Below are 23,258 nucleotides of genomic sequence, written 5' to 3' on the forward strand. Positions count from 1 at the left end.
CAACCTTCATTTGGACAATTACAAAATCACTGACACCTCGAAACAAAGCTACATCCAGAGTCATATGCAAATGAGGTGCCTCTCGAAGCATGCACCTCTTCAGGGTGGTGCACGGGACTGGATGCACCTTGGAAAAAACGCGTTAAAGCGAGGCAACGCGTCTCGACGCATGTCGACACAGATACGATCAAAGAAACCCTTGTTCCTCTTCGTCGGTCGAACATGGTGCCCCAAGCCATGTACGAACCCTTTCAAGATCACTGGGCTAAAGTTTGCCCCACAAACCAAACTCATTCCCTATTACGACCTCATTTTCACTCCGCCTTATTTTTTATATTTTTCATAGCCTTTCCAAAAATTTTTAATACCAAAAATTCATCGAAAAATAGGAAACGTATTTTATTATAAGTAAATATAAATTTTTCATGGGCTGCGTTGTTTTCTAGCACTAAAAGTGCCAGGATAGTCGATATTTTTTGTCTCAGACCTATTATTTTTACAGTTGCTGAAAATACACAAGTGCTTTGAGCAAAATTAATATTGATTCTCATTCACATAAAATCGTAATAACGTGATCTTCTTTATTTTATTACACCACTGTAATTAACATCAATTATGCACAATTTATTCGGGTACACATGATACAGCGTTGAAGTACAATTTTATTATATTTGCGAATACTTACTCGAAAGGTCGTTGATATTTGCCCATCTGTTAAAGTAGATTTATGATACTACTGGAAGTGACACTCACCTGAAACAATAAAACCATAACGAATAAAGAAAATATTCATATATTAATATAAACGAAACTACGAATATCATTTCTTTAGCTAAAGCTTCTTCAAAGCTGCCTACTATCTTTTCATGTATTTTTATTTTTAATTTTATTTGCAATTTTTTTAAAAGATCTAGAGACTTTAGAAGATCTAATAAGTTCGCTCATACTTTTAGAAGACCTTTTATTCTCACAAGATCTAATAATTTCACTCATCCGGAGAACCTTGAACCTCACCATATCCTCTCATCTTTCGCATAACAGAGATATCCGAAGTAACGACAGAAAACGAGAGAAAAAGGCTATTAATTCCTCAATTTCGAATTAGTTCTACAGTGATTGGAAGGGGGAAGCGCGTCTCAATTAAAGATCGCCGAAGATGGTGCCCACACCTCGCGACACCGGCTCGAGAGGCACTGAGAAATTAGCGTTCGTTCGCGTAATTAGAGTTCATTCGAGTAATTATATAGCCTCGCGTCCAATCGGGAACCCCGGCCGTGCCGCTGGCGTCATTAATAAGCTTATTGATAAATACGTCAGACCAACGTACGCGTCTCTCCTCTCCTCTCCTCTTCGTCTCTATCGCGCCCACGTGTACCCGCATTCCCAATGCGCCGCGCCGATAATGCGAGTAATTACGCCTGCTCGTAGCATGACGTTATTAACAGCTGCGCTTGCATCCGCGATCGGGTGTCTTTTCCAATCGAACGTTATCTCTCGCATTTGTGAGAATGTCTGCATGACTAATGCGAGAGCTTTCTGGAATGGGGTGGTGCGTTTTGCTCCGTTGGATTGGTCGCGTGTGGATGGAGTATAGGTGTGTAGAGGTCTTCTATATAGTCGAGAAATGATTAAGTTGGATATAGTTGGATATAATTAATTTAGTTTGATTTCATTTGGTTTGGTTTGGTTTGGTCGTAAAAACGTTGGACGAAATTGGAGAATTAGGTATGATTAAATTTTATAGTGAGTTGATTGTGAATGAACAGTGGATGTGTGGATAAGTGAGTGAAGCAGGTTTGGTTTGGTATGAGGATGTTGCTTTGGATTTGAAAGTTGGATGCCATTGCTTTGGTTGTAGGTAAAGCTTGGATGTATAGAAGAATAATTATAGCTTGCTTGATTTAATTATAGGAATATTGAGTTAAGTTTGGAAGTTGGATAAGATTGTAGATGAAACTTGAATGTATAGATGAATAATTAAAACTCATTTGGTTTAATTATAGGGATAGTAATTTAAGGTTTACAAACTGGATGTGATTGGTTTAGTTGAAGTATAGATCGGTTATAAACGATGAGTACGTGTATAGATGAATGCATCAAACAGGTTTGGTTTGGATATGAAAATGTTGGTTCAGGTTTGAAAGTTGGGAGTGATTGGTTTGCTTGGATTATGTATTAGTTGTGAACGAAGAATAGATGTATAAATGAGTGCTTTAAACAGGTTTGCTTGCGAAGATATTGGTTTAGGTTTGAGAATGAACACTTTGGTTTGATCATAGAGATGTTAATTTAGATTTGAAAGTTTGATGTGACTGATAGTGAACGAAACGTAGGTACATAAACGAATGATAGAAACTTGTTCAGTATGGTTGTAAAAGAAATGAAGGTACATAGGGAAACACAAAAAGCAACTTATAAAATTCACGCTATTTAAAACACTTAAGTAAATCAATTGATAATAAATATACATAATGAACGAAACCACGATGATTTTCTTATCAAAGTCTGCAATAAATATCTTTCACACCCAAAACAAGAGCTAGACTCTAACCAGCTCTATTAACCCTTTGCACTCGAGAGGCGCCCTTCTGTCGCCATTTGATTATATGAAATTTCGAAGCTCGAAATTAAATAATTCTACTTGTCAATTATTATACGATTTCGTATTTACTACTCAAAAAATATCATCAGCTTTATAACAGAAAATTTGTCATCTCAAAGGGGTTAACTCTTTGCACTTGGCGATTTTTTCGTCGCAGAAAAATAGTAAATCGAACTTTCTGCCATAAAGTCGACGATATTTTTAAAACGAATGTAAATAAGAAATCGTATGCAAGTTGAGACGTAAAATTATTTCACTTCGACATTCCATTGTTGGGTAATTTGAAATTTGATATATCAATTAACATCGATTTCTAGAATCTGATTAATGGTGACTGTGGGTCGCCTCGCAAGTGCAAAGGTTTGAAACCTGACCTCGACCTCGCTTCCCAAAAAATTCGCCGATTTGGCCGCCGATGAATCAGTAATGACCGTATCGAAATAGCTGGCAGCATCCTGTAAGATTAGACCACGATCCGAGCCTCCGTTTGGACCGAGCTCGTGGCGATGAAGCGATCGAGGATCGATACCGACAGCGAGGTCCGGTTTCTCTAAACACTACGTCGATCTTCCCTTTCGTTAACGAGCCGTCGTCGATCCCTAGGGATCGATTCTTCGCCGCGTTCGACCGCATTACGTGCGCCCTGCTTTTTCATTATCCGCCACTAAAAGCACGAATTTCGCCCCATTACGAAACGTCTGGCACTCCCAGTAAGCGAACCTCACCATAGGCGATTTTGGCCGTGCTATGCGGGCCAACCATGCCGATGGATTGCCGGGAATTTTGTAATTTTGTAACTTAACGACATCGATAAGTCGCGATTGAAATATGGCGGTTAGCTTTGGGACATTGTCGCGTGGGATCTTTACGGCTTCATTAGAACGGGTTCCCGTGGCTCTAGGATCGTATTTTGGAGGATTAGAGCCCGGATTAGAGCCCGGATTAGAGTCTGGTATCTATTCAGATTACTATTCGATGGAATTCTTGACAGGATATTTCAATCGTGTTATATTTGTCTGCCCGGAGAATTTATCCGGGATATTCTTGTTTGAATAATTATCTTCGTCATCACTGATTTAATTATCATCGATTTATAATAGCGGAGGACTTTGGTTCAATTTGCAATTTAAATTGGGACGTTATAGTAGATTATATCGGTATTTTACGTTGAGGCATATTGTTCTTTTAAAATGTAGAATATTTATTATACGGAAAATAATTCGCTTCTTAAAAATTTCATTATAGCAAAGTGAATGATACTGATATTATTTGCATTCGCAAGGAGAGGTATTCAGGTTGATTAAAACGAAAGAAAATTGTCATCCAACGTAATTTAACATTTTAAAAAATTCACACAAGTAGGAGCAAGAAATCTATGATATTATTCTTGAAATTAACAATGATACTCGCACGAATAAAAATATAATTCAATTATCTTTCTCACTCTCAAAAAGAAAATTACATGAATCGAAAAATTATGTTAATTCGAATAACAAATGTCGAATATTATTATTTTTCCAAAGATTTTTCCGATTTTTTCTAAAAAGTCCACTGCACAAACATGTGACAACACAAACGCAAATACCTTTCGCGCGACACTTCCCATTGCACGTCTGACAGCTGCAATCCTCTCGTGTTCCTCTCCCACACAAGGTACCCACACGATCACGCACGTCAGCCAGGAACGCGAGTTTGCATAGGGAAGACGGGACTGGCAGCGAGCGAGCGCACGCGACGACAGATCGGTTTCTCTCCGCGAAGAATTCGATCTCGTTCCAGCAGATCCACCTTCCGGGGACTTATTGACGGAGCGGGGCACCGCCACGACCAGACGACCATGCGGGAAAATGACTTAATACGAACATACGAGGGAGTTACACGAGAGATGGCCCGTGGCGATCCGTCGGACCACCCAGCAGGTGATTGCCGTGGAGAGGATCTATCTACGGGCCCAGCTGCCTTCTACGTGCTTAATAGTGCTCTCGCTCCGCATTCCTAGATCGTCCTCAGCGCCAGACGGAAAACTCTCTTGGCCGGATCTTGCCTCCAGGCTCTGAAACGAGTCCTTGTCGTTTTTGTCTCGTGGCTATTTTCTTCCTCTCCTCCTTTTTCCTCCTTTTCCCTCTTTTTCTTCCCTCTTTTTTTATTTTCTCATCGGTGATCCTTCCTTTTCCTCTTTTCCTCTCTGCTTCCTTGCATTTCCTTTTTGCACGCGAGCTCTTTCGTGTTTATTCGTCCGGTTTACGTTTGCACTTGCTCGCACGGCCAACATCCCATTCGAGATCTCCGATCGCGTGTATTGTGCGTTTGTTGCTTGTTCGCCTTGCTGTTGCTAGGCCGATCATCGCGATTGAAGTCCGTGAATTTTCAAAATTTACTATTTCGTGGGCTTTGAAGTGGGTTTGTAGATTCCTTGGATCCTTTTGACTTTTATTTATTATTTTTGATGATGTTTTTGTTAAATATAAACAATAGGAGGATTCCATTGAGCGATTAGGCGTATATATTGTCTCGTTTGTAACAAATAACGGTGATGATCAAGGTGGACAGAGTTTTTGGATCACCCTGTATGTAGAATTCTAACAAATGGATTTTATATCGAGTTATACTTAGTGCTATCAGTTACTATATGGGATTAGAGACTGGTTAGTTGTTAAGGGGAACTTTTTCTGAACCATCCTTAGGGACTTTGTGTCGTACACCCTAGAACAGTCAATATCTGATCACACGACGAACCAAAAATCATCTACAATACTTAGAAAAAGAACCCTATATCCAATCCGATATCATCGTCTAAAGCACATTGTCTAAAATCAATCTCCAGAAGCGAAACAACCTCAAACTCGCCAAAGTAGATCCTTCCATCCACGATCCAACTCACCCTCCAGCTATAGAAACAAGCAACTATCCAAATCCCTGCAAGCATAAATGAAATGGCGTTTGAAGGCTAATCCAGTGTATCATCCACAGGTCGCCGAAGATGAAGATTACGTCGAGGAAACGTGGCTCGTAAACAAGAGCAAGCAGCGACCCTTACAGCCCAGCGTGATCTATGGTGTCCTTATCTGAAGGTTGGATCTTTTGTTTGCATTTCCTCGGCGCAATGGCGGGCGTATCGACTGACGGTATCGATGACGATATTTGTTTTCGAGGGTATTACATCGTAATTAGATGGAGACGTCGAGATAAGCTGCGCGGAGATGCCTGCCCCGCGTCGACGAATCGTTCCACGCGCACGCGCACTGGACCAAATCAAATGTAAATTTCCGGCGCGGAAAGATCCGCTATCTGGCTGACGTAGAGGCCGAGCGGCGCGAATGAAATGCAAATTTCGATACGATATAGATGAGAAATCCGATACCAAGGTCGTTCCTACGCCTCCTCATCAGCTGACACTGATCTCGGGCCAGCCTACCGCAACGCTGCGGTCGTTTTTCGTAACGCTCCGTCGCCGCCATCCCCCTGGCGGCGTTTCGCTGTATTAATTTCCCCTGTCGCCGTGCGCAGCCGCAAAAATTCGTTAGCGCGTTACGCTCCTGTTTCTCGGCTGCGGAACGTAAACCGCATATTCGCGTATTACTACGAGCCGCGACGCAGCCGAATGGAACGCGTCCATCCAACCAGACGCGTCTCGCTGCGTCGGGCCGTTTTATTTTTAGATGACGGGGATGAGGGATCGAGAGGTCGATTGGGTGCTGGATTCACCCTTTTCACAGTCAACTGCACTGACGACGATGAAGGCTTTCAGGGAAATGTGGACAGTAGGGAAGACAATTAAGCCGAAATTATTTTATTATTTACTATTTATTAACACTAAACCTATCAAGGCCTGCCAGGCCTGTCATTTAAAATTCCGCATTCATTGTTATAGTTTTAGCCACTTGTCTTGGTCACTCTATTTGTTTATAAATTCTAATTCTTTTTCATTCACCAGTTATTTAACCGTAGTAGGTTTAGTGTTAATTAAATTATTTTATTATTTTCTTACTTACTTTTTCTTTTAGATTTATTTACTTAGCTAGAGGTTTTAATTTCTTGCATTACAATTTAAATGTGAAAAATTGGGGGTAAAAGTTTCCTTCAATGAATTCACCCTAAATTAAGTTATTTTCTTTCAGTATTTTATTTTTCAAAAAATGCTATAGCTTGCTGGAGGAAAAATTAACGTTGATCATTATTAATATAAGATAAGCCATATTAATTATTGTGTGATATATACCACATAGGTGCTATTTCTACTGTAGATAAGTACTATAGGTAAGTAGATATAGGTATATTTAAATTACATATTTAGATATTGTACATTACTGATGATCTGCAATTCTAGTGTGAAGATTACAGATGTTTTGTGAATATTATGAGTTATTGGTTGGATTACGAGGTATATGATACTGTATATTGATTGTTACGTATTTGAATTTACATATAGAGTTTATTCGATGAAACGTTTCGTTCAAATAACGAAATGCTAGATCGAGAGTCACATTGATCCTAATTGGACATTAAATTCAATGATCTATATGTACACGTGAATGCATATATTCAATATTCTTCAGGTTAATCAATAAAACAAGTACCTGAATTATTTTTGCAACAATAATAATACGTATTTATAAAAACGCGTGGTTTTTGTCAAAATTTATTGAACTTACTAAGAGACAATATGTTATTACCCATTTACTATAGCGAACAGTATTCAATTACCCGGATAGACGGGCATTATTTCAGCAAGAAACACGTGTAACACGAAACGACAACCATACATTCTACTCAATTTTATGCCTAATTTATAGTCACTCTTGCGTTGCATGTAATGTCCACTTTATTGCTTTAGAGAAAGTGCACATAGCAATTACAATACCCCGCAGCTTGATAAAAGTTTTTAAACAATCCACCGTAAACTTTATCATTCGTTCGATCAACCCTTATGTAATTCGTATAACATGGTCAAGAGTGATTATATTAGCACATAGTACCTGAAGAATAATTGAAATACAAATATAGAAATGACTTCATCAAATGGTATGGAAACGAAATATATACAATAAAAAAAAAAGAAATGAATTTAAATATGTACAATAATTAATTCTTGGTATACTATTGGCGCCACTAAGGAGATAATTATCTACAATTTATTATTATAATTGTTTGCATTAATGGATATTAAAAAATTAGTAATCGAGATATTTCCAATTTTCTTTTTTTTTCGAAACCAAACTTTTAAACAAATTTCTCACTGCAAAAGTGTATTAGAATTAACTGAACATCAGGGTATGTCGCCCCTTTTTATGACAATCAGCTGTGATTGTTCTTTCGCCTGAATCTTAGTAGAATTATACCGTATAATTATATTATATATAATAGTATAATTATATAGTCATTATATCGTAAATTGTCATTGTTGTATTACACCGTTACAACGACGTTACAACGATGGTGTCAGGTATGTTACAGGCCTATAGTGATTTTTGGGTCTCCGGGGCCTTTCTCTATTGTTCAACCATCAAGATGTGTTTCGCGTTTTAATTTACAAGGACCCTCTGTTTTCTGAAAAGGCTCAACCTTAAACGCAGTATAGTTCGGAGAGCACTATTGTTTCACTCGTTAATAACTCATAAGGACACGCACATTCTTTTATATCTGTATGAGTATATTTGTATGTTTCATTGATATGATTGACACTTTATATATTTCGTTCTCATTGTAATAACTACTGCAATATAGTTCGTAACTATATAACAATAGTTATTCGTAACAATATAAAAGTCGTGTGCATTATCTCGGATCGGCGGCCATTTGCATCATTCCCCGATCTCATCGCCGACTTCCCGGAAGTGGCGCGACCTCTCCATGGATTGATTTAGGGTGCCGTTATGGCGTCGCGCAACTTTCTAAGTCCGCGGATCGATCGGATCTCGTGGAATGCGTCTTTCCCTGTTTCCCGCAAAAATGCACGATCTGTAAAACGTGGACACGGGCCCACTCGAACCCGCTTGATTTTACGGCGCGTCGTTAAGCGGAAAAATGTCGCGAGGAATGTCCCCGAGGCGATGCAGCGTGCCTCCTAAGATTTCTACTTTCGTAATCGTGATTGTCCCGTGAAAATCATCCGTTACGATGTTGTCCCGAAGACTAATGTATGCACAACATGGGCCGTATTTACATAAATCGGACGTGGAACGACGCGATTATTTTATGAGTGGTACTGCTTCAGGAACGAGATGTATACTCTGCGAATTGATAAGATGAAGTTGTACGAATGACTACGTGCTTTGGAATAGGCTCTTGTGGGTCTTGAGAAGGAATTCGTGGATTGAGGACGTTCGTGAGGGAAAAGTTCATGAGCCAAAATGGCGGACGGAGTTGGGCTCGTCGGAAGTTTTAGTTCCGATGAACACCGAGTTCAATATGGCTGAACGAAAGTTCTGAATTTGTCTGGATGTACGGAATATTAAAACTAAACCATGGTTTGCATGATCATTTCTAAAATTATCATTAAAAATTCCGTATTCGGATGTTATTGACATAATCATTTGTCTTTGCAGTCCCTCTTCACATATATTTTATTAATTTTACAATGTCTTTTGTTATTCCATTTTTTCACAACTTTACTTCGTCTTCAATCATTGGTCATTAGACCGTGGGAGGTTTAGTGTTAAGTCCAAATTTTGGGAGAATATTCTTGGACGTGGAGTAATTTATTAAAGACGATTTACCGAGTGATTCTTTCGATTTTGAGGAAGAATTTGTGAATTCAGGACAATTTTGAGAGAAGGGTTTGCGAGACAAAATGGGGAATCGAAAAATGGTGGTCAAGACAAGAGTTTTAATTCGAACAGGAGTCAAGCATATTTGAGTAAATAGGTTCTTCAGTTGTTCTAATTCTAAGAGTATTAAGTTTAAACTTAAGGAGAATATTTTTAGATGTGTAACAATAAGATAAAGATGATTTTTATTGACAAAGAACACATAGATCTACGAATCTCGTTTTCAGAAATGGCCATAATTAGATGGCAGTTTACGTGATTCTGTGGGAAACTTGGAAGGTGAAAAGGAATGAAAATATCACGAATTAAAAAGGAATATTAATTAAATAATAAGAATATTAAGATGATTGAGGAAATTTTTAAGAAATTCTTTAGCCAATGCCATCAACCCGACTCCATTAACCTGTTCAGGGATACTGGCACATAGGTGTACGTTTAATTTTCTTAAAATTAGTATAAGTGAAATGAAAATTAGAATTAGTTGGAGAACTATTCACCACAGAATCCCTCAACAATAAGAAAGCAAAACCTCGTCGAATATCACAGCTAATAGGGGTTTATTCTGCTTGATAATCACTACTTTGAAATCATTGTAACGTTAACTTAAAAAAATTCGTCCCTGAAGAGGTTAAAAAACATAAATTTCCCGTTTTCCCTTTAAAGAATGCGTATTGTCACAGGCGTGATGGTTCAACATTTGATACCCTTACTGCCACCGTCCCTCTGTCCCTTTCTTCTTTTTTTTTGGATAACTCGTTACCAGTGCTAGCGTTACGATAATGACAGGTATCGGATCGTAATAACGACAGGGTTGCGGCACACTGGCATCGAAGAACGTTACACTGATTTAACGACCCGTTCCTCTGGTTGTCGTTGGCCACGGGGTCAATTAACAGGCATATTTTTCGTGCAGCGCGCTCGCTGCCGGAAGCGAGCTGCGAAGTCACACGCGATTTCGAGCAGAATCGACGAGCGGTTTTCGAGAGGAAGAATATTCGCTGGTGGTGGAGACTAGCGAATGGAATTGCTCCAGTTGTTGGTCCAGTTTATAATATTTCGTAACACCGTCTGGCATTTGCGTAATTAATCTGTGGAAGATCAAACTCGGTTGAAATATGGATATTTCATATTTCGGACGAATTTCATATTTTGTTCTAGAGATTAACTTCACATTTTGGATTTAATAAATTATTTGTATCCCTCCTATTCTGAACATTTAATCGTTAAATTATAAAAATATTGGCGACTTATATTACGGTATACTTAAGGAAAATTATATATTGAAGTAGTATTTTATTTTATGAAATGTGCGATTTTGGAAAATGTTCAAATTCGAAGATAGGTAGTATCTATAGCTGCTATAGGTAAATGATGTTACCGATTTCATTTTCCGAATTTATTCCTTTCAGCTTGTTTTTATCGGAAATAAAAGAAATCAACATGAAGAGAAGACAGGTTGATGGTATAACTAAATGACCACTAAATGACCCACCTTTTTTATCATATATATATTCTTATGTTCAAAAAGTAATAAAAATACTTAATAAAATACATCCAAGAAATTTGTATTCTAAAAGTATGAACATAGTTATAATTTGTAAAAAGCTTATAAATTAGTATATTTATCGTTAATAACAAATTGTTCACAATGCAAATTGATAATAAAAATGAAAAAAAATTAACAAATTATTGGCTACAACTTGAACTTATAACGCACTTCTGTTAAAATGTACTCATAATTTGAAAAAAGTTTATAAATTGCTACACCGTTTGTTAATAACAAATTAATATTGTTAATAACAAATTGCTTGCAACGTATATTTATAATAAAAATGAAAAAATTAATAAGTTATTAGTTATAACAGCGGAAAAATAATAATAAAATCGGCGAAGTTCGAAAATTTCCGTTGGAGTGGGGGGCTCGGCCGATCGAAGGCTATATAAAGGGCGACGCGACATATTACAACTCATTTGTCGCTTCGACTTCGGAAGTGTCACATCTAAATTTTCGTTGTACGCGAGGGGTGGGGATTCGAAGTGAGGTTGGGGTTGACCCCCACCCTCACCCCACCCCAATTTACTAATAATTTTCTTCTTGTTTTCAGATATTAATTATTCTTGCCTTTCAGGTCTTAATTATTTTTTATTTTTTCAGGTTTTAATTATTTTTTTTTTCAGATCTCATTTTCTCGTTTATATTTATTTTTATTTGAACATTCGAATATTTCATATAATATTCGAATGTTTCTTCGTTAGCTTGTTTATGTCTCATCGTTGGGTTGTTCATATCTCATCGGTGGGTTGATCATATCTCATCGTTGGGTTCTTAATAGTTTATTTATTTTTTCAGATTTTAATTGCTTTTCTTTTCAGGGTTTAATTATTTTTCCCTTTACAGATTTTATATTTCCGTTCCTATTTATCTTTACTTGAGAATTCGAATATTTCTTTTAATATTGGAATCTTTCGTCGTTGGTTTCTTTTTGTCTCATCGGTGGGTTGTTTAACCTTCATGGTTTTTATTCGTTCGTTTTCTTTCCTCGTACTAATCCGTTTTCTTTCAAATTTATATTAACAATAATATATTCTGTTTTAGCTTTTAGGTTTCACAAGATTCTCAAGTTTTCTCAAGGCTTCATTTGCGACATATCAATGAACAACACGGGATGCGTGCGTTTAGATGTAAGTAGACCTAAGTAGCCATAAGATAGGAGCTTAGACTAAGTTCCATGTGCGTGTTATCTATACAAAGGTACGCTACCTAACTTGGAGCGAAATTTATAAATTCTCTATCTTCCTCTACCTCCCTCGTTTACCAAATAGAACATAATTGTTCTCGTAATATTCGCGATTGTTCTTAAGTACCGACTGATCTACGCGACATGCACTCGTGTGCTCGATAACTCCATGTTTCATAAGTCATCCAAACGATCGTTCCGACACTCACCCTCGCCACTGCCACCCTTGTCGCGCGTTTTCGAATAATAGTGCCGAATGTGTCAGTGGGTGTGAAATCGTGCTGCGTAATAGACTTTCTTGGCTTCTATTTGCGAAATTAGGCTTTTTGATTAGGTTTGTTCTATATATCCGTGTATAGGGAATTTTTCTTTAACGGGATTGATTATTTTTTGGGGATTTCGAGCGTGCGTTTTCGAATAATAGTGCCGAATGTGTCTGTGGGTGTGAAATCGTGCTGCGTGATAGACTTTCTTGGCTTCTATTTGCAAAATTAGTCTTTTGGATTATGTTTTTTGTGTATAACATTATTGAGTTGGTTGTAGACAATATTCTAGTGAAATAAACTGGCACGAGCAACTGTAGAAATATAGTGGACTTATGGAATATCACCAGCGGAGGTGTCAAGAATTATATTTTATTGTGAAAAAGAATTAAAGCTGTAAAACGAATTTGTATGGTATGATGTGTATTGGTTTCTAGGTTGGTTAACCATATGACGTGCAACATAGAAATCCTCGATGGTCAAGCCATTATTCATAAACAGGAGGCGGTTTATTCAGACGGAAGGAATGAAATTAATTTAGGTGATGGATTCTTATAACAACAAAATATGGAGCATACAGTGAGATTGAAAGGTATGTTGTATTCCTGATCTAAATGAATATTAATATCAGTGGTCAAAGTCAATGATCATCGCTAATGTGTTAAGTTTCAGAATGATGCAGCTGAGGTATATAAAGAAGAGGTAGAAGTACAAATTGAAACAGTGAAAAGAGGAAACGCATATTATGCAGAATCGAGAAACAGAAAAGAGGCAGCATATGTATCAACAGAGAAGAATGTATGGCATCGACATGGAAATATGAGGATCATTGAAGAACTGGAGAATGAACAAGTGGTAATAGTTATAAAAGGTAAAGTTAAACGGAATATAGAGTGTAACTGTTACATTAAGGCAAAAATGTGTGGAAATATCTAGAAAGTTGGAAACTATAAAAGCAGCAATATAATGGTGCTGTGGTATATCATGGAATTCATTGGGCCAATAAAGCCAATGTCAAAAGGATGTAAACGGTACGTCTTACCTGTTGATAATTATTCGAGGAAAGAGCCATTTGGTTGACTGATTTATAAATGACTAAAGATTTAATATGAAATGTTATTCATGAAAGATTTTTTCTATTATAGGAGACTTACAAACATGAGTAATATTCATATGCAAGAGCCAGCCACTAAGGATAAAGTAATAAGTATCATTTCAATGGATTGTATATCTGTTTTTAAAAATTTAAGCGATATACAATATTTACTTTCCAAATTTCTATATTAATATATTAAATAATTTCTAATTTGAATTACAATAATAAATAATAAATTTTAATAAATTTTATTTTAAAAGTATTTTACATTAATCAAACTAATATATTTGTTATAACTAGGTTGTAATGAAAACAACTGTTGGTGATGTTGAGTTAGAATTATGGGCAAAAGAAACTCCAAAAGCATGTAGACATTTCATACAATTATGCATGGAAGATTATTAGGGTGACTCTATCTTTCATAGAATTATCAAAGGATTCATAACACAAGGTGGTGATTCGACAGGTACAGGAGAAGGTGGTAAAATATATGGAGAACCATTTAAAGTGAGACTATATTTAAAAATGAAATGAATTCCTCTTTTATTCAAAAATAATTATAATCTATATGTGTTTTAGGACGAATTTTATTCAAGATTACGCTTTTGTCGACAAGATTTAATTGCTATGGCTAATGCTGGAAAAAATGAGAATGGTTCCCAATTCCTCTTTACTCTTAGTTTAACACCAGATTTGCAGAATAAACATGCAATCTTTGGTAAAGTTATAGAATATACCATATGTAACATGCTTAGAAAAACTAAAACAGCAGCAGCAGTATTATTCTTTGCAATGAAAGATTTTGTTGCAGAGATTTCAATCTTTTATCATTGGTGGAGAAGCAAAGAAAGATGAAGAAGAATCTGTGATATTAAATAAAAAGTTTACTGGTAAGGGCAAATCAGCTCATGATCATTTATCTGATCCAAAATTAAGCTCACAACCAGCTGTTGAACCATCTGGACTTGCAAATAAAAAATGGAAGGAAGACCGCAGTAGCGATTGGGAAAGTGACGACGAAGTACAAACTCAAGGAGAATTACAAGTTGTAAAGAAACAGAAAGAGTTAGTTTGCTATTTGTATTATAACTATGTCATAGAAAGTAGGAATTTTTATTGACTGTCTCTTATATTTATATTTTCAGCGCAATGAAGGAAATGATAAAAAATACATTGAGAGATACCGAAAAGGAACCGAAAAGAGTACAAAATTATAGAATAGATAATGTTAAAGATGATAAGGATATAAAGGAAAATGAATAGGGAATAAAAGCTCCTCATGAGGTTCAGCACAAGAGAAAGCTAAGAAGATGCACCATAAGAGATATCAAGAATTATTAGGACAGCTCTTGTATTTAAATAGAATCATTTATCATATGTTTATAAATATTGTACATATCTATATGGTCATTGTAATGATAATTATTACGTGATATGTATTAGGAATAATCTTTTTTTGTACGGTCCGTGATACGGACATCTACTCAGATTCTAATGTCTATATGTCATTGTTTATTATGTCGTTAACAATTAACACGTATATGTAAAACTTTCAAAGTGAATAAAAAGTACTTTAACATATAAACATCGCAGTTTCATTTTCTTTTTACCAAGAACAAAACCACGCATCTTCATCTGCGACTTCATGTTCGATAGGCTATTAAGAGCGTAAAAAAAGGGAAGGAAAATGTGTTATACTTATTTATGTCTTTTTATTGTTTTGTTTCTCCCGCCCAACGGGTCACGTGGTTTTACATTCGGCAGTTTCGATCAGCGCCATCTATTATTTGGCTCCAAATGCTCCAAAAGTGATAGGAATATAGGATAGGCAAGGAGGTCGTCGACCTGCGGTTCACGTGGTAGACAAGGACAGAGTGAGGATAGAAAAGGATAGAATGGCTCCGCCAGTGAAAAATTATTAATTACTCAATTCCCGTAAACAGTTTGTGAACTTTTATAATTTCATTGCAAAGCTGGAACTTCAGGCTACATTCTTATATAACTTTTGTAAAGAATTTAGCTCTAAATTGTTAGTTATTAATTTTCGTTTTATGGCGTCTCTGATTTCGTAACGGCGACCATCACGATCTTCCATGGAAATATTTAATACTAAACGAAACTAGAAGCAAAATGTGATCAAAAGTTATATGAGAAGATTCGCAAGGACATTGTCTTTCCAACGAGTGCATAAAGTTTCATAAATTAATTGCGTAGAGGATAGTAATTAATGAAAAACCAATGGCGTCTTCGACAATCTTCCACAATAATTCAAACATTTCGTAGAATAATTATTAATAATTAATTAATCAGGGACAAATTTATATCGAAAAATTTATTGGAAAGTTCTTGAAGGTTCTGCCTTTACGATGCAATTATAAAAGTTCATAAATTAATCACAGATATCGAGTAATTAGTGAATTTTCCACTGCCGATTTGATTTATTAAAATATATTCGGAGCACATAACCAGAGTTAGTAAACTGACATCAGAGCCATCTATGATTCTGGACTCCAAGCTCGAGTTCCGTAACGAGAACATAGATGGCTCTGATGTTAGTTTACTAACTCTGGTTATGTGACCCGAATATATTTTAATATATTTTAATAAATCAAATCAAAAAGTTTTATACATTCTTTATTAAATTTAGCCGGAACAGCGGTTTCAATTAGACAATCGGCATTCATCTCTTTACCTTGCAGACGACAAATATGCAAAGGTAGGCGATTACAACGTAATTATAAAATTTCATAAATTAACCACAGAAATTGAGTGATTTATTAATTTTTCTCCAAATAAACAGGAGAGTGCATGAAAAATGAGAAAATATTGCAAACAAATACCGGAAGGATTGTTGTGTCCATGCAAGTGTGTCTGCATCACAAAAGGAATGTAAGTATTTGTATAATCATAACCTTCAGCTGTAAACGCATGGTGTAAGATATAAGGCATTGCTTTTCGATCTTTCATTAGTGATAGCAGAGCCCGGTTGTGAGGAGACCATATTCTGTTGAAGTAAAGAGGCATGTGCAACAGTAGAAAAATATTGGACTCATGGAATATCATCAGCGTAGATGCCAAGAATTATACTTTATAGCAAGAAGAAGTTCAAGCAGCAATACAAATATGTAAAGTATATGTCTACTGGATTCCAAATCGGTTAACCATATGTCATACAAGATAGATATCCTTGAGGGTCAAATAAAGATTCATAAACAGGAGGTGGTTTATTCAGACAGAAGGAATGAAGTTAATTTAGGTGATAGATTCTTATAACAACAAGATATGGAGCATACAGTGAGATTGAAAGGTATGTTGTATTCGTGATCTATATGAATATTAATATCAGTGGTCAAAGTTACTGATCATTGATAACACATTATGTTTCAGAATGATGGAGCTGAGGTATATAAAGAAAAGGGAGAAGTTCTAATGAAAGCAGAGAGAAGAGGAAACCCACATTATGCAGAATCGAGAAACAGAAAAGAGGCAGCATATGTATCAACAGAGAAGAATGTATGGCATCGACATGGAAATATGAAAATCATTGAAGGGAAGGGGAATGAACAATTAGTTATAGGTATGAAAGGTAACGATAAATTGAATATAGAGTGTAAATGTTGCATTCAGGTAAAAATGTATAGACATATTTATAGGAACTTGAAAACTATAAAGGCAGCAAGACTAATGGGGCAGTGGCACTTAAAGAAAGTGAACATGATATTTTGATCCATTTTGTATATCTGAAGGGTAAGTTTTAAGATTGCATGCATTAGGAAGTAAGATAGATGAAGCAATACTTGGAACTAAAATTTTGACTATGTTGCTGGGCAGGTATCGTGTATTTGCAAGTGTCTAGGAGTTAGCACAGTAAGAAGAATAGACAATAGATCATTTCACTGCTTGTCTAATTGTTAAGGACTTGCGGGTAGAAGCAGATCAAAATGAATACCTAGTCTTCACAACTCAGGGACATGAATGTTTCAAGTGTAACTCAACTAAACATCTTGCACATACATATTGGAACAACAATAAAGGTAACAAAGAAATAAAATGCTTTAGTTGTGGTAGATTGAGACAAAATTCTAAAAACTTTTCAGTATCAGGATGAAAAGAAGAGGCATTAGAAATGTAATCTCCATCTGGGACATGTGAGTAGTCCTATCATTTGGAAAAAATCAGTGGGATTGTTATTTTAAAAACGTAAAGGAAAAGAAAGAGATAAGGATAAAAGCTGAAAGTATGTTTCTTGACAGAGAGCAATGGAATAGCACAATGGATTTTGGACTGTGGAACAAAGAGTCATGTTGTTAGTAAGGTAGAATATTTTAAAGAATGGGAAGAAACAAGGATGGAAATTGGATCAGCACAAAGAAATAATATTTGTATGTTCTACATTTCAGACAGAATTTATTATCAGTAGATCTGATAACTGGGAATGATGGCGAGATGTTCAAGGAAAATGAAGTAATATTTTATGAGAATAAAGGAAAATTATTAGTAAGGAAGAGATGTAATAATGGACTTAATAGTGTAGAAGAGTCAAAACAAAAGATATATGCTAGAGCATTACTAGCAGAGAAGAACAAGAAGCTGGTAAAGTGGCACAGAAAATTGAGCCACCTAAGTGTTGGAATCATGTGAGTGTTGTCGAAGAAAGCATTGGGAACGATATTATCGAAAAGAGAACTAGAGGCAAGAATTGGTGAATGGAAGATATATGTTGAAGCAAAACAATTGAAGCCTGCATTTGTAGAGACAAGAAGAAGGGCAAAAAGGTTCATAGAAATAACACATTCTGACATATGTGATAACATTAAATTTTATTAATTTTGTGATAATATATCTTATGGAATCAAATATTGAAGCATTACAGAGATTGTAAAATTATGTTGCAGCAGCAGAAGCAAAGTAGAACAACACACAGACTTCAATACAATAATGGAGGAGAATATACCATCTGAGAGTTCAAGAATTGCTGTAGGCAGACGGGCATTCTAAAAACGTACGATTTTTTGATAAAACGAAGTATTATGGGAAAGGTATAAAGATTAAAAGGTACATCGTCGTCTTATAAGTTAGATGAGAGTATCCTGAGTTTATCAAAGTTTAAAAGAAAACCCCCTAGTGTACTTAATGAAAATTAATAACAAATTCGACCGCAACAAATTGTTCGCAATACAAAATTTATAATAAGAGTAGAAAATTAATAAATTATTGACTATTACTTGAACTTATAAAGAACTTATATACAAATGTACAAATAATTTTCAAAAAGTTTATAAATTATTGTAGTTATCGTTAATAATGAATTGATTAATAAATTATTCGCGATATAAATAAATATTAAATATTAAAAAGTTAACAAATTGTTGCCAATTACTTGAATTTATAACGTACGTGTGCTAAAATCTACATATAATTAAAAAAAGGTTATAAATTATATACCTATTGTTAATAATAAATTGTTTGCAACATACATTTATAATAAAAAAGAAAAAAATTAATAAGTTATTGGCTATCACTTGAATTTATAACGCAATTGTCACAAAGGAATTTATAATTTGCAAAATGTTAATAAGTTATTGCACTGATTATTAATAATAAATTAATATCGTTAATAATAAATTGTTCGCAACGTAAATTTATAACAAAAATGAAAAAATAAATAAATTATTGGCTATCCCTTGAATTTATAACATACTTGAGTCATAAAGGAATCTACAATTTGCAAAAAGTTTATAAATTGTTACATCGATTGTTAATAACAAATTGCTTGCAACGTATATTTATAATAAAAGTGAAAAAATTAATAAATCATTAGCTATTACAGCGGAAAAATAATAATTAGTAGAATCGGTGAAGTTCGAAAATTTCCATTCGCGTTGGGGGGCTCGGCCGATCGGAGGCTATATAAGGAGCGACGGGACTTATACAAAATCATTTGTCGGTTGGGCTTTGGTAGTGTAACATATAAGTTTTCGTTGTGCGCGAAGGGTAGGGATTGGACGTGAGGTTGGGGCTGGCCATTCCACCCTCACCCCACCCCATTAAACAATTTACTAATAATTTTTATTTTGTTTTCAGGTATTAATTATTTCTTTATTTCAGCTTTTTATCTATTTATTATTTTTTCTTTTTCAGCTTCTAATTATTTTTTCTCTTTTCAGATGATAGTCATTCCTTTCTGTTTATTTTTATTTGACATTTCGAATATTTCGTATAATATTCGAGTGTCCCATCGTTGGGTTGTGTATGTCTCATCGCTAGGTTGTACATGCCACATCATTGGGTTCATCGTTTCATTTTGACTGTTTTTGTAGTTTTCTCTTACTAATCCGTTTCTTTTCAGGTTTTAATAATTTCTCTTTTCCAGATTTTATTTTTCATTCCTATCCGTCTTTAATTGAAAATTCGAATATTTCGTATAATATTCGAATGTCTCATCGTAGAGTTGATCGTTCCGCTTTTATTTCGTTCCTCCTTACTAATCCGTTTTATTTCAGATTTATATATATATTTTTTTTCACGTTTATATATTTCCTTTTCAGGTTTATATATTTTCGTTTTAGGTTCTCAAGTTCTTCAAGATTTCATTCGGAAGACATCGTTGGACGACACGGGATGCGTGCGTTTAGATCTAAGTAGTTATAAGCAGTTATAAGATAGATCACTAGACTAAGTCTCATGTGAGCGTTATCTGTATAAAGGTAAGCTACCTAACTTGGAGCGAATATAGACATTTCATATTTTCCCCCTCGTTTACCAAATAGAACATAATTGTTCTCGCGATAATCGCGATCGTTCTTAAGTATCAACTAGCCTACGCGACGTACTCTCGTGTGCTCGATAACTCCATGTTTCGTAAGTCATTCAAACGATCGTTTCGACACTCACCCTCGCCACTGCCACCCTTGTCACGTATCGGCTCTAGGGTGGTCAGCGGGCTGGCACTCACCTGGGTCAATTCGTGGGTCTGTCGGCCTTAGTCGTCCTGGGCACCAGCGCGTGTACGACCGGGGTATGTGTCCTGTAGCCGGACATTGCATATGGGCCTGCGGTCAGACCCCATGGGATGATTAATTTCTCCCCCATGTGGCAAAGGCCTGCGTGATCGGCTACAGGGCCTCGCTAGGGACCCTCGGCTTGATTTTGGGTGTTTCGCTGGTTTGTCGATCGCTCTCGTTCACGAGTAAGTCATGGCAGGGTCTGTGGTGGCTGGGTGAGCTAGGTTCGATCGGGAGCGTGCCGAGACACGAAGTTGTCTTGTAAACGAGAGTACGTCTCGTAGGCTAGTCGGTCTTTCGAATAATCGCGAACTCGTTCGGGCGCGATCGAGATTTTTAACTTACTCGCGTGTTTTATATTTTATTCCCTATTTTTATGAGGAATAAAGATATCTTAGTGTAGCGACAGTAGAGTTGTAGTATACCGAATCGAAGTCCCTTTTGTAAGACACGAAATATAATAAAGTGTCTATAGATTTTCACTTTAACTTCTTTCGCTTCAAGTTAGATTAGGCTATCTTTGTTACGCATAGCACCAGTAGGCTGCGCCAATAGGGCGCATGTCGGGTCTCGATACGTAGCCACCTCCTCGTGGTGAGACCTGGTAATTGGTATCGTTTTCCAAAAAAAATTTTTAGGAAACGATACCAAGCTAAGAGCTACGCACAAACAAAGAGAGTACAAATACTTTGGGTCATTGATTTAGTTGAAACTTTCCAGGTTTGTAGATTTAGTTACCTAGTTCAAGAAAATATTCCATTATAGGGGCAATTATTCAATAATTTTTGAGATATTTATGATTAAAGCTTAATTATTCTTAACTAACTATGTCTTACGAATATTTATCGACATTTCCTAAGAGCGATTGTGGCGTAACGGTGACATGAGAATGTTTGTACTTCGATGGGACCAGGGTTCGATCCCGTCTATAATTAATAATTCTTTTGCATCTATTTCGTATTTTGTATTAATTTTTCGCCCATGAAAACATATAACTTCAAATAAATTATAAATAAAATTGTTCAATAAAAGAAATATTTATTTATTGTAAATTATTTGTTTTCATGGGCGATAAATTAATATAAAATAAAAGTAGATTCAAGAAAAAAACTATTTATTTACGGAACGGAATCGAACCCCGGATCACTAGCAAGGTAATTTTTGTATGTCGTTATTAGGCCACAACATCATTTGATAATTATTTGAACTAAATTTGGAATTAAAGTAATAACAAAACGTTAATCACAAATATCTCAAGATCTATTGACTAATTGCCCTTATAAAGGTGCATTTTCTTGAACTGTATGACGAAATCTACAAACCTGCAATGCTTCAACTAAATCCATGACCCAAAAGACTTGCACTCTCCTTGCAAGTTTAAGATATTTCCTGTCTCTTGTAAATTTTCAATGCTCTTTTTAAACTTTGAAAATAAAGAATGAGCAATATCTGATGAAATAATATAAAAATTAAGACGGAGAAAGGTAAGTATTGCAAGGTAAGTATAACTAAGGTAGGTATAAAATTTATCTAATAAACTTTTACCGACATCAGTCAGCGCCATCTATGATATTAGACTGGAAGCTTGTGTTCTAAGTTTGTTACGTTAGCGCCACCTATGATTTTGGACTGCAACACAAACTTCCAGTCTAGGAACATAGATGGTGCTGATCGCAGAAAATGACTGCAAAAGTATTGTCCAAAGAAGTGGCAAAAATATTTTTCACGGGCGGCAAAGGTATTGACCACGGAATTCTTGGAAATGACGTCATTTCTCGGAACTGACTCGGCGAGCGACCTCCTGTCATGTCATGTTCTCCTGATACAAAATCGCGAAATCGGCCGAAAATTTTACGGCGAGGCTGCAAAAGTATTGTCCAATGAGGCGGCAAAAGTATTGTCCAACTAGGCGGCAAAAGTATTGTCCAACTAGACGGCAAAAGTGTTATCCATCGAGTCAGTAAAAATATTGACCACGGAATTCTTGGAAATGACGTCATTTCTCGGAACTGTCTCGGCGAGCGACCTCCTGTCATGTCATTTTATCCTGATACAAAATCGTGAAATTGAGCAAAACCTTTTTCGCACAAGCTGCAAAAGTATTGTCCACGAAATTCTTGGAAATGATGTCATTTCTCGGAACTGTCTCGACGAACGATCTCCTGTCATATTATGTTCGCCTGATACAAAATCGTGAAATTGGCCAAAGCTATTCCGTACAGGCTGCGAAATTTTTGTCCGCGCAATTCTTGGAAATGACGTCATTTCTCGGAACTGACTCGGCGAGCGACCTCCTGTCATGTCATGTTCTCCTGATACAAAATCGCGAAATTGGCCGCAAATTTCATAGTCAGGCTGTAAAAGCATTGTCCAGAGAATTCTTGAAAGCAATGTCATTTTTTTGTCACATTTTGTGTCACAATGTCTCCTTTAATGCTATGTTCGCCTAACATAAATATGCCAAATTGGCAGAAAGTTTCATGCCAATTCTACCAAATTTTTAGGCTTGCAATTCTTGAAAATTCACGTCAATTTTTTTTAATTCTGTCAACATGACAGCTCCTTTAATATTATAATCGTCTAATATAAATTTGCAAAATTAATAGAAGACTTCATGCGAACGCTGCAAAATTTGGGGGCCCAGAATTCTTGGAAACACTTATTAATTTCTTGACATTCTGTCAATGTACTCTATATATTTGTGTAAACTGATTTTTGTATCGTTGCATAACTATAGCGCCATATCATTGAAAATATAATTATTTACCATACCCTGTCACCTCACATG

The 23,258-nt window shown here is 36.0% G+C and overlaps 1 protein-coding gene across 1 annotated transcript in view; it reads right to left on the minus strand.

Annotated features, from left to right (window-relative positions):
• Positions 1–705: 705 nt before the first annotated feature.
• The window catches only part of LOC108547977 (laminin subunit alpha-1), a 107,986-nt gene continuing 85,433 nt past the window's right edge, over positions 706–23,258 (minus strand). The window contains exon 12 of the mRNA XM_017900728.1: positions 706–753. Within this exon, the coding sequence (XP_017756217.1) occupies positions 734–753 (20 nt within the window). The 3' untranslated portion in view covers positions 706–733. The remainder of the gene's footprint in view (positions 754–23,258) is intronic.

Source organism: Eufriesea mexicana, unplaced genomic scaffold, assembly GCF_001483705.2.
Source record: "Eufriesea mexicana isolate 0111107269 unplaced genomic scaffold, ASM148370v2 scaffold1344, whole genome shotgun sequence".
In the NCBI taxonomy this organism is placed as follows: Eukaryota; Metazoa; Arthropoda; class Insecta; order Hymenoptera; family Apidae; genus Eufriesea; species Eufriesea mexicana.